At 29.8% G+C, this 17,329-nt stretch overlaps 5 protein-coding genes across 5 annotated transcripts; 2 read left to right on the top strand and 3 right to left on the bottom strand.

Annotated features, from left to right (window-relative positions):
* Positions 1-772: 772 nt before the first annotated feature.
* Positions 773-2,024, top strand: GO595_001718 (uncharacterized protein; the record flags this gene model as incomplete). The annotated part of the gene is made up of 2 exons (XM_067914548.1): positions 773-1,825; positions 1,989-2,024. 2 exons carry the CDS (start codon positions 773-775, stop codon positions 2,022-2,024), a joined length of 1,089 nt encoding a protein of 362 aa, XP_067778119.1.
* Positions 2,025-5,480: 3,456 nt separating this feature from the next.
* On the bottom strand, positions 5,481-6,968 carry GO595_001717 (4-alpha-glucanotransferase DPE2; the record flags this gene model as incomplete). The annotated part of the gene is made up of 1 exon (XM_067914546.1): positions 5,481-6,968. One exon carries the CDS (start codon positions 6,966-6,968, stop codon positions 5,481-5,483), a length of 1,488 nt encoding a protein of 495 aa, XP_067778118.1.
* Positions 6,969-9,207: 2,239 nt separating this feature from the next.
* GO595_001716 (uncharacterized protein) lies at positions 9,208-10,419 on the top strand (the record flags this gene model as incomplete). The annotated part of the gene is made up of 1 exon (XM_067914545.1): positions 9,208-10,419. The coding sequence occupies one exon, from the start codon at positions 9,208-9,210 to the stop codon at positions 10,417-10,419; it is 1,212 nt and encodes a 403-aa protein (XP_067778117.1).
* A 2,024-nt stretch (positions 10,420-12,443) lies between these two features.
* On the bottom strand, positions 12,444-13,376 carry GO595_001715 (calcium/calmodulin-dependent protein kinase type 1D-like; the record flags this gene model as incomplete). Its single annotated transcript, XM_067914544.1, has 1 exon — positions 12,444-13,376. One exon carries the CDS (start codon positions 13,374-13,376, stop codon positions 12,444-12,446), a length of 933 nt encoding a protein of 310 aa, XP_067778116.1.
* Positions 13,377-13,777: 401 nt separating this feature from the next.
* Positions 13,778-16,513, bottom strand: GO595_001714 (dnaK protein; the record flags this gene model as incomplete). Its single annotated transcript, XM_067914543.1, has 1 exon — positions 13,778-16,513. One exon carries the CDS (start codon positions 16,511-16,513, stop codon positions 13,778-13,780), a length of 2,736 nt encoding a protein of 911 aa, XP_067778115.1.
* Between the last annotated feature and the right edge of the window lie 816 nt (positions 16,514-17,329).

Here is a 17,329-nt window from a genome sequence, read left to right as displayed (position 1 = left end):
ACAGCTGTTCCAGAATTTCGTCTTGGCATTAAATTGTATTTTGATTAATCCGTCTGTTTCTTCAATCGAAGAATTTTTTTATCAATTTAACTGCTTCACAAATTTCGATGCGTTTAAACAAGTTAACGATTTCATCGTCAAATATTTCCCTGACGAAGATAGCAAAAGAGCTTACGTAAATGCTGCGCAAATGTTATTCGAGGCAAAAGATTTCGAAATTTTGGATTTCGTAAAGGTATTGAGCGAATACAAAAAAAGAGTTAACATGCTGAACATGCAGCTGCAGTTTATACCGCAACTTTTACATTGTTTTCAGTTCTAATAATTGAATAAATGTTTTATATAAATGATTAAAGATTTTTGTTGATTAATTAATATGAATTTTGTAATTAAAATTATAAATTATATGAAGTAATTCAAAGAATAACAAATGATTTAATAGAAAAAAAAGAATCTTTTAAACAACGGTTGGATAACGTTATGCCAAAGTAAAAAAATGACTGATAATTGAATATGCAACGATCAAAACAATACAAATATGTAACGTATTTTTTTCGTACGTTTTTTTTTTCTGGCTCTGCTCCACTTTTTGAATATGTTTCAATCGAAATGATCACAAAAACGAAAGCGCCCTTTTTTCCACAAAAAGGCGGTTATTTTTGAATAGCGAAAATTGAGACAACCTAACGTAAACTGTTGAATTGGTATGAAACCTCATGAACATAAACCGTTCAATTTTAGTTGTTCGGGTTCGCTAACAATTTAGATATTAATGTCACTTCTTGCCCAATCACAATTCAAAGAAGAGGGAGAAGGTGATTATCATTTCAAAAAGAAAAAACCTGATGCAATTGTTGCAGAAGATGGAAGTCTTTTAGATTGCGATTATGAGTATTCTTCTTCAAAAATTCCAGATTTGCCTCCTGTCCCTCAATTAAGTGATTTCCCAACTTACGAAAAATTTCAGAAAGCTTTCAAAGATTTTTATAAATTTTTGCGTTCATCGAATAATTTCATTTTTCCAATTTCTGTATCATGCTTCTACCGTCGTCCACTCAATCCGCCGCTATTAATTAAGCATCGTTCTGCTAGACAAAGGATCAAGATAAATGAAAAATATTTGTATCATCTTCATAATCTTTGTTTATCAAAACAGAAAATCGAAAAAGACGAAGTATTTGAAAAGTATCGTGACAGGTATAATGTTTCATTATCTTTACTTCTGAACTTTAAAGTAAGTACATGGGATTCTCAATTAGTAATTTTCCCTCCAATTCCAGAAATGTTTGATGAATATAAAGATTTTGAAGACGCATATAAAAATTGGGTAGCTGTTTCTGGGAGCACAATTCAAGTTCCAGTTCATCCTGATCGAATTGAAGAAATACTTCAAAAGAAAACAATCGAATTCAATGGACTTGACAAATCCACAAAATTCAAGCCCAAAGGTCGACGCGCATGTCATAGGCACAGCTCCGTTATTCCAAGGAAGCGCACAAGCTTAGATGATTTCACTCTTAAGGAAGATATTGAAAAACGTAAATCAGTAATTAATAAGCGCCCACGAGGAATATCTGATGGCTTTAAATCGATTTTGCCACCAAATATTGATCTTAAGGAAAAATTATCAAATCTTCAAAAAAGTATTAACAATGAACCCACATCACAAATCCCTTATTCTCCAGTCATATCCCAAAGTACTATAGTTGAAACACTCTCAACTTATGGCTGTTCACATCCGATTAAGTTCCAAGCGAAAGCCATCGTTGACATAACCGCCGCATCAGTGTCAAACGTTTTTGATTCAGAAGGATTTGATCGTCTTGTCAGGAATGCATATATTTCAAATTCTGCAGAAATTAATTATCAATGTTATCAATCAATTGAACAATTTATATCGAAAGATATTAAATCTTTTGTTGAGAAACTTCAAAACAATTTAGAATTATTTTATTATGTCTCAGTAATATGTGCCAAATTCTCTAAAGAACCACTTTTTGTTGCTAATCCTTATGAAGATGTAATTGCTAAGAACAAAATCAGTAATTCGCATCTAAAAGCATTAAAAGATTTTCATCGCGCGATACTTTCATATAATTATTTAATTATTATATTTAAAACATTCAAAAATTCGCAAACAGTTTCCGAAATAATTAGCAAAGCCTTATCAAATGTTCGCAACAAATTTGATGACTTTCTTAAAAATTATAATAATAATCTTGCGCAAATTATTCTTGAAGCAGAAACGCCGAATTTATCCACGCAAATATTTCATTATTTATTAAAATGTACATGTCCACAAATGCCAACTGTATTAAATCAATGCAAAAATGAACTTTTCACATATTTAAACACAATTGGATATAAAATGCCAAAAATATTAAATTCATTTATATATACTATAACTACATCTAAAAGTCTTTTGATGTTAATCTCCAAAATGTTCATCAAATTTGTAAGGAATCCAACATTTACTAAGTTCTCATTCCAATTCATAGTGTTAATTAAACATATTATATCATTTGAAGCGATTATTGAAGAAGTTAAAGAATACAAATGGATATCTTCATTCTTTACGTTTTGTATTAAAAACCAAAATTTACTATTACCGAACATTGCCAAGTTAATGTTATTATGTCCACGAGATAAAACTCAATCTCAAGTTAAGAATATGATAAATGACATAATAAATATGATAAAAAATGGTAAAGTAAATTCATTTATATTATCATCATTTGGAATATTATTAAAAATCCCAAATATATCCAAAACAAATATGGATTTGAAGACAGTAATTTCAATGTTGTTAAAGTATATGGGTGCAAAAGACAATAGTGAAGTTCACTCGTCGTGGAAGGTTTTTCGTAACTTTACACTGAATTACCCAATTGAATTTTTGGAGCTTCTGAAATTTGAAAAGTTTATGATACCGTTTGCGGTGATGATCCAAAAGTTGAATCCTTACGCTTCAATCGAGTTATTTAATGTGATAAATAAGCTAATAAATAAGGCTATGGAGGATACAAGTACAAAGAAAAAGAACTTTAAATACGTGGCAAAGAAATTCGCAAAATATTTGGAAACTTCACCATATGATGTGGAACAACAAATATTCTCTGTTTATGATATGGTGGGTCCATCATACTCTAAAAGAGCCAAAAGAATTGTGGAATCATTACATGAGAAATTGTTGCCAACCAACCCAGTTGGATGCCAATTCACAATACAGAGAACTTAATCATCGATAGAAAATTCAATGGTAAAAGTATCGTTTTTGATTGAAAAGGGTATCGTTGTATTGAAATCTACCGTAGAATGGAAATGATTTTATTAGTCGGAATATAATAAAGAAATAAAAATAATTTTGTAGTTAAATTACTGATTTTAATTTCGGGAAATGTTTTAAACAGGAATTGATAATCTCTTGTTTAGAACTCAAAAAGGTTTTATTTTGACAATTTTTATAGACGTTTATAAAACATGTTTATATAGTACCCTGAATTTTATTTTGGTTTTCACATGTTTCTTTAAGTACTTTAATTTCTTCTATTAATTTTTTAATCATATTTTCAATGGTTTGAATGTAACCATATTCAATAAGAAAAGAAAGTGTTTTTACACTACGTAAACTAAGATTTGTGTTTATAATTTCAGTAACTTTTTTGGAAAAATAAACAAAAAATATTAAACAATTCATTGGAAACTTTTGATTTTGTTTAACACAGAAGCCACAGAATGAACCAACAACCTCTTTGACTTTAATGTATGAAGAAGAATCAATAAAATGGAATAACTTCTGCTATATAAGAAAATTCTCTATTGCGGTACTTAAATCTGAAAAATGAAGGTTAAAAAAGATGCTTTACACTTAGATTTGACACCAATGAGAAAAGACCAAAAATGGATGATTGGCTTGAATGATGTTTGGTATGTTTGCATAAGCATGATTTCATTATATGTTAATGCAAAAAATATTCATTTGAAGAATTTATAATATGTTTTAATAATTTAGAATATGTTTTAATAATTTAAAATATGCTTTAATAATTTGAAAAATTTTATATTTATGTCAATATCTTAAAAGCGCTTTATTAATTGCATCAGAAAATGGTTACGTTGAAATAGTCAATTTTTTAAATCATTTAATTAGGAGTCATTGATAAACCCATTTAACATTATTTGGTTCTGATGATAAAAATGAAGTGATTATTGTTTAAATTCAATATATTGAAACATTTGATATTTTTTGAATTTTGAACCAATAAAAGTTATGAGACATCAAATTTGGTGTTGTCTTTTGTGAATCATTGAACTCTATCTGATATCCTAGCCTGTTAGATATAAATGAAATTTTTCACAATCCAAAATGTAAGATTTTTGTAAATATGATTTGGGTTCTGTATTTTAATTCTTGCATCGAATACATTATATTTCTGTAGATTCTCATAAGAGATTTAATGGAATCTTCTAAAGTTATTGGCTCTGAATGAAGGAGTAACCTCTTTTATCAGTTATCAAAAAGTGTTTTGAAGCAAAAAATTATCATTGGGGTTTCTGACCTTTCAACTTCTGGTAAAACAACAAATGCAAAAAAACTGGCAAAAAATAAGTGTAGAAATTTTTAGCATTCCATTGATTTAGGTTTTGATAAAAATATGCAAATGTTTTATAGAACTCGAATTCAATTGATTGGAATTTATTAGTGTATGAAATAGATAATAAAACAAAGTTAGATATAATAATAGGATAGGAGTCATTGAAATTTTCATGTTATTGTTCATTGGACATTTCATTTTGCTCTATATCTTTCTCTGATTTATAATTAATAAAATATGGAGTCTTAAAGTATTTTATTATTTTGGGTTCTATTTAATTTTCTTTAATCATTTTATTAAGGATATAATATGATTCTTGAGTGTTTTTATTTACAATCATTTTTGTAAATATATCTAACATTTTCCATTTAGCATTATTAATTTCTTCTATTTTTTCTAATTTCTGTAAAAAATTTAAATAAATATCAATATCATATCTATTGGAAACAAATGCTATATATATCATTTGACATATACTCAAATTAAAGGAATAAGTATAATTACTATCATGCATTTTAATTATTGATTTTATTGACTGATCAACATTTTCATGATTTAAACTTTTAATTGTTTTTACTGTCCATTTAAGTAATTTTCTTTGATTCATTATATGTTTTAAATTTTAAATTGTTTATATGTAAAGCGTCAATTTTTTTTTATCTTGTAAATAACAAAAAATTTAATAATATAATTTCTATATGTAATTTAATTTACATTTATATAAAAACACAAATTTAATTCTTATTTTTTGATTTTTACCGAATTATTTTCAGACAATTTTTTAAATATATTTTAATAAGAAGACAAACAACAAAAACACATTTAAAGATAATATATTTTATTAGTCAAACAAAATACAGACAAAAAAATAAAACGAAATAATCACTAAAATCCATAATCCGCTTTTCTTCCTCTTTGTGCCTCGTCCACCAAATTTGCTATTTCTTCAGTCCAATTTTGATTTTCCTCCAACAACTTCTCCAGCTTAATGTTAATCCTATAGCTCCAGTCGTGTTTCTTTGCCGGGTTATTAATCCAATCGGACGAGATCAACTTCGACAACTTTGGGCTAATTGCGAACAAGTCTTCGAATTGGAACAAACACCACATTGATTGTGCCTGTAAATGTTGCTTTATAATCTCGTGCGCAATTTCCGGCGTTAATTCTCTCGGCGGAATCCCTTCCATCTTTAGCACTTGATAATAAAACTGTTGAACATCGGCTTGATCATTTGACCATAACAACTTTAAGTGTTGCATATCATGCGTAGACGGAGTACACACTGAGAGATATGGAAACGTTGTCGTTAAGTCAAAGCGTAATGATGAATCGCGTGGAACGCGTTGGACGCGAAATGAACATATTCCGGCTTGATGAAGTGAATCTTCTTCGTCGTTGAGGGATACGCCTAAATCATAGCCAATGAACTGCATTTGACTACTGGATAAGACAGCAAGTGTTTGGTGCCCTTGTTCATGCCACAGTGAAACATTTGTTCGGTAATAGAAATCAATAAAAAGTTTGTACAAAATTTGGGCTTCACGTTCGGGTAAGGATTTGAAGACTATGGAGTCAGTCATGGAAAAACGTGGATAAAACTTGTCATGAGGAGATGTAATGTCAGGAATTAAACAGATTGATTCAAAACTTGATAAGATGATCTTACTGGCAAGCTTAAGTTGAAGCTGTTCATCAAATGAGAGTCCTTCTTGAAACGATTTAATGGCTGCTGAAACTTCACGGTCTGATTTAAAATCTGGGCGAAATCGATACCGACCATTTATGTTAATTGATAGGTTGGAAATAAGCTTCTCTTTAATGCTCATGGGTAGGTTGATTGAAAGAATGTCATTTACAGGGAAATATGGAACACATAAATTATCAATATCAGTTATTTGATGATTGTTCAAATCTTGGATATTAATAGGTATGGATGGAACGAAATGACCAAAAAGTGGGTTATCAATATTAGCTGGAATATTCCAACATCTAAATAAACCTAATGGATGATCAAACATTGTTGCTTGAAAATATTGTTCTCTATGCCCTATTTGTTGACGAAGCCATAAAAAGTTGCTTTCTCTCATAGCGCCCCAATCCCAAGCAGGATAATACCAATTTTGTCCATTGAAAGAAAAAATATCCGGGGGCGCCCCAATTGTATAACGCTTATCGAACCATTCGGGGTGGGACCAATTATCGGCCGATATGAAGTTCTGGCCTATCGTCATCAGCGACGATAGGATTACACGGTTTTCAATTGCATAATTTGTTATTTCCAAAAGTTGTAAATGACATTGAAATTGTACCCAACAATAAAACATACATTGTTTTAAAGAATCATCTAATTCCCCTTCTAATAAATCGGGCATTTTTACGGATGAAATATCCGGGAAATTTGGTATCAAATTTGGATTTTTTTCTAATTCATCATTTTTGATTTTACACCATAAACAATAAGGAGGAAGCCAAAAGTTATTTCTTTTAACAAAATGAACAAATTTTTTATCTTTTCGTAAGTTTCCTATATCAACAGTTTCATTAAATATTATTTTTAATTGTTGCATTTTAAATTTGGTCACTGTAATGAAATCTCTTCTTTTTGGTGGTTGAGTATTAACATTATAACCATTAATACAACGTAATGTTAAATACATTGGATTAAATGCAAATGCGGAGACTTGGCGTGATGGGTTACCTTCATGTTTACTATATATGAAGTTAATGTCTTGAATGGGTAATAATTGGATAAATAATAAATTCGCTTTAACTGCCCAATCAATTAATAACTTTAAGTCCATAAATTCGCCGATTTTACATATGGAATTCCTGGAATGTAATGAATATAAAGCAACAAGAATTCCAGCACCTTTAAATCGTTGATATTTAGGAAGATCAAATATCCAATCATGACATATAATGACATCTGTAAATTCGCGTGGTTGTAAAAAAAGTCGATTCCCTCGATTTTCCCATATTTTAACATCGCTGTCCTTCTTTTTGATGAAGTATTTGTAATGAAATGACTTTTCAGATTTGGGACATTGAAGAATTAGTTCCCAATAGATTGAATTAAGTGGTTTCAATGTTAACGATTTCTCCCAATTCTTAAAAATGGTGCTAGAACCACTCATATGCACTTCAAAGTTTGGTGGAATTTGAAGTAATATGACACGAAAATGAACTTCAATAAAATCAGTTGAAATTGAAGAAATAACGGGATTGGAAGTGCACTTATGTGAGTACACTACATCTCGAAATGCCATTTTAAATAATATATTTTGAAGATTTGAAATAGGAGGTTGAAATAAATCATTAGTCGTAATAACAATATTCCTTGAAGAATTGCCTTGTATAACAATAGATCTGTTGGGTCCACTGTCCCAATAAATTTCTGCATCTTTTTCTTTTCGCACATCTTCAACGATACTTTCATAATAAGAGATGATAACAATATACTTATATTCGATTCGAAGTTGCCCATTTGGGGGAAGATTAACCTCGATTTTCTTGCACCAGTTAAAGTCATTTTGGGAAACATTTTGAATGTATTGCATAGGAAGTGAATTATTCCTATCCCAGCCTCCCAAAAGTGGATGGTCGCCAACAATAAACAGCATTTGTCCTGGATATGTTGCATAATTAGTTCGAAAGACTATTGTTGCTTTGGAGGTTATCATCCCATGATTAATAAACGGTCGCCATTCCAACCATCCAAAAAACAAAAAAAAAAACTATTAAACGATTTGACTGGATTTATTGTTTATGTAAGAAAGATTATTTCTGTTTCTTCATGTTATTATTCATGTTAATATGAAGGATGATAAATTTTCATTTAATGAGATTCCTTCTATCATATTAAACCAATTCTATTCAACAAATTCGAAGACGACTTGGCCGAGTGGTTAAGGCGAGGGATTGCTAATCCCTTGTGCTTGCACGCGTGGGTTCGAATCCCATGGTCGTCGTTTTTTGTTTTTTTTTAATTTTTTTTGATTAAATACCGTTTACAATTAAAAAATAATGCTAGATGCATCCAAAGAAGAACTAATAGAAATTATTTCACAACTAAATGAAGAAATATACGAACTTAATGAGAAACTTCATAATTCTTCAAATCAAAATTTAAAAAGCGATGATGATTTTTTGGAAACTGAAAAAAAGGCTCAAGAAGAAGCACACCAAATAGAAATAGATAAATTAAATTCTGAGATCCAAGCTTATCAAGATACGATTCGAAATTTACAAGAGCAATTATCTATTAATTCAGGATTTCATATACAAAATGAATTTGATTCAGAAAGCCCACATGAAAGCAATGGATTTTCATATCAATCCAAAGCGAGTAGTAATGATGATAGTTACAAAATTACTTTTTTAAAGAATCAACTATTAGAAGCGCACAAAGAAATTTCTCATCAAACAGAAGAACTTAACCGAAAAAATCAATTTTTTTATGATGAAATCAACAGACTTAGTAAAGAAATTCAAAATCCACCTAATCATTACTTTATGCCACAAATGTATACTGATGATGTTTCACATCTAAAAAAAGAATGTGAATCTTTAAAACTTGTCAAAACAGAACTGAGTAAATTACTTGAAATTGAAATGGGAGAACGATTAAATCTTTCTAATCGTTTCACAGAATATCAAAGAAATTGTTCAGCACAAATTTCTTCTCTTGTTGATGAATCATCAGAATATTATAATGTTTATTCATCTTTAAAAGCAATGTTTAATTCTTTAAGTAGTGATGAAATCATTGCAAATGTTCGTCAATTATTTATAGAAAATAATGAAAAACATCAAACTAACAATGAATCACAATTAATTAGTGAACAACTCCAAAAAGAAATGCTAAGGAATACAGAGTTACAAAGCCAAAATCGTGAGCTAATAAATCAGATACATATTTTACAGAATGAGAAAAAACAAAATGAAGCAAATCAAAAACAAATGTCAAATGAAAAAAATAATGAACTTAAGCAACAAAATACACAATTAATTATTGAAAATGAAGAACTTAGAAACAAAATACGTTCATTATTAGATGAAAAATCACAAATTTCTCAAAATAATTCTATTTATGAAAACGAGAAATTACAACTTAATCAAACAATTACAAATCTTCAAAATGAAATTAATCGACTTAATGAAACAATTCATTCTAAACATAATGAAAATGAACAACTTAAACAAAACATAAAAGAAATTAAAGATGAGTTAGATAAATTACATGATGAAAAGAATCAACTTGTACTTAGTCTTGAAAGTGCTGAACATGAAAGAGATCAAAATCTAAATAGTAGTGATATTAAGAATAATTCATTTGAAAGTAGTCATATTTCAGATATATTATTTGAAGTGTCACAACATTTTGCTTCGCTTGAAACACAAAACAATTTAACAACTGCAATTTCTGTTTTGTTTTCTTCGATTGGTAGTGGAGGAGATGATTATCAAGAAGCTCTTGAAAATCTTGATAAATCAGTACAGAATTACTCCACTATGGTATTAACATTAATGATCAAAACTTTTGATCAAATTTCGAACTTCCAAACAAATCTTGAAATCATATTCGAAAGCATAGCAAAACTATCAGATCAAATTGATTATGTTTTAGAAAAGAAAGATTTGATGGATCAAAAGACAAAGAAAGATAACTTTGGCGGGTCAAGAATACCAAAAATCAAAGGAAATAAAGTCAGAATTCCACTGGGATTAAAAGGAAATGCTTATGATTCCGGTGCGTTTTCACCAAGACAAACACCATCAATGATAAATCATCCAAAAAGAAAACATTCAATTCCATCAGATTGAATCTAATTATTTTTTTTAATAAAAATTTTGTATATAATTTTTCCTCATCTAATAATTCTTTAAGATAAATCCAATCTAATCCTAGAAAATACAGCAGAAAAAAAATACTTAAACGTTTTAAGAGCTTCTGAATTCAACCAACACCGGTGTCAAATGCCATTGAAACACTGAAATGAGTTCAAATAGATTTTTTAATAAGAGTCACTTTTTGATGAATTATTTTGTATTCGTGCGATAGTGTTCGGCTTGACTTTTTGATAGTTTTACTCACTAAGTGGGAACGTATTTGGAGTGCCCTATATTTGAATGTGTATATGAGTAGTCAAGGAATCCAAAAAAATGTTACATTGTTATCTATTTTAAATAATGCAAATACTGTTAACATGTTAAAGGAAAATCAGTATTATGTAATTGAATCTGTTGCTGCCAATATATCTCAAATTATTGAAATTGCACTTGACTTAAAATCAAAATATTCACAAAGGGCTACTCAAATTATATCCACACCTATAACAGAAATTTCAAATAAAATACTAAATTCAGATATTTTATCGAAAATTGGATACAAAATTTTTGTTATTGATAGAAATACAAATCCTTCCATTCTGTATAAACTTTGTCTACTTGCACAAGCTATTCTAATGTCTAATCCAGATCTCACAAATTTCCAAAATTTTTTTAATTTTATTTTACTTTTTTTTGATTTTACACATGCAATAGATGTTTATTACATGTTTTCTCAGATACTTCAATATAATTCTCAAGTTTCATCTGATTTACATAAGAAAATTGGGGAATTTGGGATTGCTAAAATTATTTCTCGAATCATTTCCAAGACACATTTTGAGCACGTAACTGAAAGTCATTATTATGATGAACCAGTTACCTCTGCCTTTACCTTATTTTCCATGATTCGAATTTCATTACATAATCCTTCACTTTCTTCATATTTTCAAATAGACGAAATCTATGAAGTACTTAATAAAGAATATGATGCTCCATATTTTATAATAGATGAGCAATGGAGCTCTATTTATTATCTTTCACAAACCGGAGATTATGACATCATCAAAATATTTATTGATTCTGCGCTAAAACTTTTCTTTGGTAATCACGAAAGAGTTCATAATTCACTATGTTATGCGATTGAGTTTATTTCAGTTTTATCTCCTATTTATAGTGAGTATGGAACTGAAGAGATCATTGATAAAATATTTTATTATTTCATTGTTTTTAATCAGTGTTCAGTATTACATAAATCAATTCGAATATATTTCGACGCTTCTTTATATAATCCAAAAATTGCACCAAAATTAGTGCAAAAGTTCTTGCCGTTTTTTATTGAGCAAATTAAAATGAATGATCACTCGTTGATCGCAGCGGAGTCATTCGAAATGATTACGATGATTGCGGATATTGCAAGAAAATTCGATTACATAAATGAATGTTTGGGACAATTTGATGAGTTCAATAACTGTATGGGATTAATGGTAAAGGAACATGACGATATTATACAGAATAAGTATGGAGAATCATGATGTTTTTGTTGTTTATATAAAAATATTTTATTGCGTATTGTCTTTTTGTTTTTAAATAAATTAAAAATAGAAACAATTTTTTTTTAATATGTAATTTTCTATTTATGTTGTTATTGTATAAACAAAGAAATTTTGTTATGCGGATTCCATGAATTTAAATCCTACAAATTTTTTAATCCATTAATATATTCCCATTACAATATTTTTTGGTTTTAATCTGAATTGAGTTACTAGTAATATTTAAGGATTTTTTTTCATGGATAACATGTCAGAAATGGATACAATATATATTTCAAACGAAACATATATTTTACAAGCAAAGCACATATTACTGAACAGTTTTTTGAAGTTCTATTTAATGTTCTTATTTCTCTCAAAAAAATATTAATAAATCAAATTAATAAATTAAATTAATAAATCATTAATATAAAATGTATTTTTATATATTTACAAATCTTATTACACAATAAAATTGATAGTTATAACTTATTCATTTGTCAGCTTTGCGAATTGCTTGAACATCAATGACGTTTTAAGTGCGTCCATAGTCCTCTTTAACTCCCTTCTCATTGCCAAGTACAAAAACGACTCATTCGCTTCTAGTGGCTCATTTGACAGCTCTTCTTTGAGCCATTTATGCGCAATTGCCTCGCCAACGGTCATCCGCTTTTCCGGATCGGGCTGTAAAAGATTAGTAACAAAGTCTTTAGCGCTTTCAGACACATGCTGCCATGCATCGGCTTCAAGGGTGTATTCTCCTCTAATTGCTTTAGTTAATAAGTCGTGTTGGTCATCTTCATTAAATGGTCGATTGCCAGAAAGTAGCATAAACGTTACAACGCCTACACCCCACATGTCAGCGGCTTTTGTATAACTTCTCTCAGCTAAAATTTCCGGGGCTGTACATTCCTCAATCATCGATAATTGATTGTAATACATATGATTATCAATTATGTTGGATAAACAAAAATCTGAAAGCTTTATAGTGGCACCAAGATTTGTGTCTGATACAAGAATGTTTTCTGGTTTTATATTTCGATGAATAATGTCATTATCATGAAGAACACTAAGTCCTATAAGAAGATGCTGAATAATCATTGCAACAGCTGATTCGGAAAGTGTTCCTTTCATTTTGATCCATCTAAATAAATTTCCACATGAAACGTATTCCATTGCAATTATGATCAAATCAGCATCTTCGAAAACATCATAAACTTGTGCAAGATGAGGAGAATCTATAGAAGAACGAATAAAGTTCTCTTTGTCTATAGGTGTTAAATTTTGTTCGAGTTTTAAAATTATTTTTATAGCAACTTGTTGGCCTGTAAGAACTTGCGTAGCCAAAAAAACTCTTGAGCAATAGCCAAATCCTATTTGTTTTTCAAATTGGTAAAGAGAAAGAAAGTCGCCTAAGTCCATTTTTGCTTCATCGATTGTAAACTAATTTCAATATATCGACCAAATATCAATTGAAAAAATCAATCGGAAATTTTTACTTAACGGCAACTCATTGCACGATTACATCTATAGCTTGTTATTGAATAAATTTTTTTGACTTTTTTAACACTATCTTACACTTTCCAAAGTATAATTTGATTAATCACAGATTTGTTCATCTGTTAAATCAATTTCCTATTAAAATATAAATCATTTCCGAACATTTTTCATCTTATATCATTTTGATATTATTTCTTGTCAATACACTTTCGCCAAGTTTTGTTTAATTTTGCAATATATAACTGTTTTTACACACACAAAACATTATCAAAAATTTAAATTTTTTTATCACATTTATTTATTATACATATTTGTCTTATTCTTTAAAAGAATGGGTTTTGCCAACTTGGGCCTCCCCAAGGATTTCTCTGATATTGATACATTGGTCTACCATAAGATCTTTGTTGCCTCTTTCTTGGAGGACCGAACACATTAGCCCAAACGTCGCCTTGGTCATCATTTCCATTATCATCATCTTCACCATCGAAGTGGAATTCTCTCTGTACCTTTGGCCTTTCTTCTTGTTTTCTTTGTTCAGCCATTTTCCTTCTTATTTCTTCTTCTTCTTGAATTCTTCTTCTTCTTTCTTCTTCAGCTCTTTTTTGTTCTTCCAATTGCCTTCTTCTTTCTTCTTCTATTTGTCTTCGTCTTTCTTCTTCTGCTTTTCGTTGTAATTCTGCTCTTCTTTCTGATTCAAGTTGAGCTTCTCTTTGTCTACTTTCTTCTTGTCGACGTCTTTCTTCTTCGAAAGGATCGTATTGTCTTCTTCGTGGGTACATGTTACGGCGTCTCATAGGTTTACCAAAGAGTGCAGCCCATGGATCATAGAAATCATTTACATCTTCTTCCATTTGTTCATCGTTTTGTATTTGTTCTGCTTTTTGTCGAAGAGCATTTTGATCAATGAATGATTCACTATTATCTTCTTCTTTCTTTTGTCTGATGACTTCTTCTTCTTTAGGTTGAGGTGGTGTCCAATTCTTTTGTGGTTCGACTTTCTTATTCTTAAGTTCTTCTGCACGTGAATCGAATTGATTTATTGATTCTTGTATAGCGTCAACATTATATTCTATTTCAGTATACTTCGGCTTTGATAATATTTCATTCAGTTCATTGATTGAATTGTTAAGTTCTTCTTGTAAATTAATCGAATCTTCATCTTCTAAATGAACTTTATCATTTTTAACATTTGTTAATATTTTCTCAAGTTTCTCTTTAAGTGGTGGAATAGTATCAGTTAATATTTGATAATTACGTATTCTCTCTTCAATTGGTTGAATAGCTTCTGTAATCATTCCTAATCTTGATTCATATTCTTCAATTGGAAGATGTTCAAATTCATTTTCATAAAACCAATTACGTAATTCTTCGGCTTGTTTTTGTATGTTTTCAAGTTCATTTTCTGGATCAATGAAATCTTGATTATCTTTAAGTAATGAGTCAAGTTTGAAGATAGAACTTTCAAGACTGTTCTTTGTGAAATCGACTTTTTCTTCATATTCATCTGATGCCGACATATTTTCTTCGAGTTGACGATATGCTTCGAGTTCTTCATTTGTCATGTCATTTGGTATAGTTATTTCTACTTGAGCTGGAACTTCTTCATCATTTTCTGTCTTATATTTTGCACATTCAACTTCTATAATTCCATTTTGATTTAATCGGAATCTAATTGCTACTTCAACTTCATTTTCGACTTCTGTTGATACTTCAATATTTGCAATTTCTTCACCATTTGATATTAATTTTATAGTTGATTTTCCAGTAGTTTTAACAGTAATTTCTGATACATTTGGTATTGGTGAAAATTGCTTAAAGAGTTCACAAGGATTTTCTGTATCGTTGTTAACTTCGGCAATGATTGAATATGGAATAACATCTTTAACTATAAGTGGTACTTTGAACATTCCTGGTGATAATAATGCAGCTAAATAACCACTGCCTTGTGCAAAACATTCGTCTAAATTAAGTGAAAGTGATTGTTCTTTGCCAAATATCTCGGCAATTTTGGCTTTAACAGCTGGTACACGTGACGCGCCGCCAAGAACTTGAATGCCAGCAATATCTTCGATTTTAAGATTTGCAGATTCAAGACAATTACGAATTGGGGCTTCAATACGTGAAAGAAGTTCAGTGATTTGTGATTCAAATTCTTGACGTTTAACAAGGAATGAGACATCAACATCATTCATAAGTGATGGAATTTCAAACGATACAACTGGATTAATAGATAAAGTCTTCTTGAGCTTTTCAACAGCGGTCCTGAAACGTGACATGGCACGAGGATTGGTGGTTGGGTCAATATTATACTTTTGTTGTACTTTATCAACGAGATATTGAATTAATGGATATGAAAAATATGCGCCACCAAGCTCTGTGTCACTTGCAGTACTTACAATTTCGACATAGCCATGTTTGAGAAGAGCAACCGCAACGTTCATTGATGAATTTCCAAAATCAATAAATACATAAGGTACTGGTTTTTCAATTGGTAACATTTCTGGATGTGTCATGGTAAAGGTAATAGCAGCAGCGGTGGTGGAATTGACTAAAGCTAAACATTGAAGATTTCCTATTTTACAAGCATTAAGTATTGCACGTCTATGTTTTTGCGTCCACCATGGAGAAACAGCTATTACGTATCTAGATATTTTTGGTTCTGAAGTTTTTGCAATTTTGTCCATTTCTTTGAATAAATATGCTATGCATTGTTCTGGTCTTAATACTAATGTCTCACCTTTAAATGGAACTTGTATACCAACTGTTCCGTCGTTTAATTCAACAATTTGGAATGGAACATTATTTTGTATTATTTCTCTTTCTTTTGAATTATATTGTAAGCAAACTAAACGTTTTAGCTGTGTAATTGTACTGCTTAAATACATTGATTGTTCTTGTAAAGAAGTATCTCCACTATATCTACGGTCACCTGTATATGTAATCATTGTTGGGGTCAAACGATTTGATGATTGATTCAAAACGACATCAACGCCATTACTTTTTGGTACTCCAATTACGCAGTTTTTATTTCCAAAATCTAATCCTGCAGCAATCCACATAAATTAAAAATGGATTTAGTCATTAAAATGGTCGACAATTTAAGAATAGAAAAAGTCAGCAATAAGTGGTTTGGTATTCAAAAAGTGAAGAAAAATGAAGTGACCATGTTGAAAATTTTATTTGAATGCGAACAATAGAATAAACGGATACCCCATGGATCGTTTCACTTCATGCATGCCACTTTTGATGTAACGATAGAACTTTTTCAGAATAATTCGACCATTTTACCATTGAAAATCATATGGTTTATCTGAACGTTAAGAAAAAGTTACCTTTTTCATACCAAACAAGGAATTGATTTATCAGTCCGGAATTGGTTCTAATGAAAGTGCTTTTGGAATAGAATTTCATAAATTTTATGTGTCATAAAGAGAAATTTCATTATTCTCGCAACAACTTACAACAATGTGAATGTTACTCTGATCTACATTTATGTTTTTTCTCTTTATTTTAGCTGAGTTTGAAAGTAAAAATTGAATTTCTGCAAATTTTGTTGCAAGTGGTGAAGCAGAAGTAGTCAGAAGTTTTGTTGCACTTGAGATTGAAGTTTGCATTATTTTTCTTACCATAACATATGATTGAAATGATATGTCATTCATAAGTTGATTTGAAAATATTTTATGAGAATAATCAAAGTTTGGTACATTAATACAATTCTTTACGCATTGTTCTATACATTTATTTGGATGAAATATTTCAAGTGCACAAAAAGAAGCTGCTTTCTGTATTGTTAGCTTACTATCAAACTCATCACGCACATTATTGTAATGATTTTTAGTAAGAAATGTAGAAAATTTGTGCCATTTCTCAAGTAA

Source organism: Histomonas meleagridis (genome assembly GCF_020186115.1).
Source record: "Histomonas meleagridis strain 2922-C6/04-10x chromosome Unknown contig_149, whole genome shotgun sequence".
Classification (NCBI taxonomy): domain Eukaryota; phylum Parabasalia; order Tritrichomonadida; family Dientamoebidae; genus Histomonas; species Histomonas meleagridis.
This window is presented reverse-complemented; position numbering and strand designations above follow the sequence as displayed.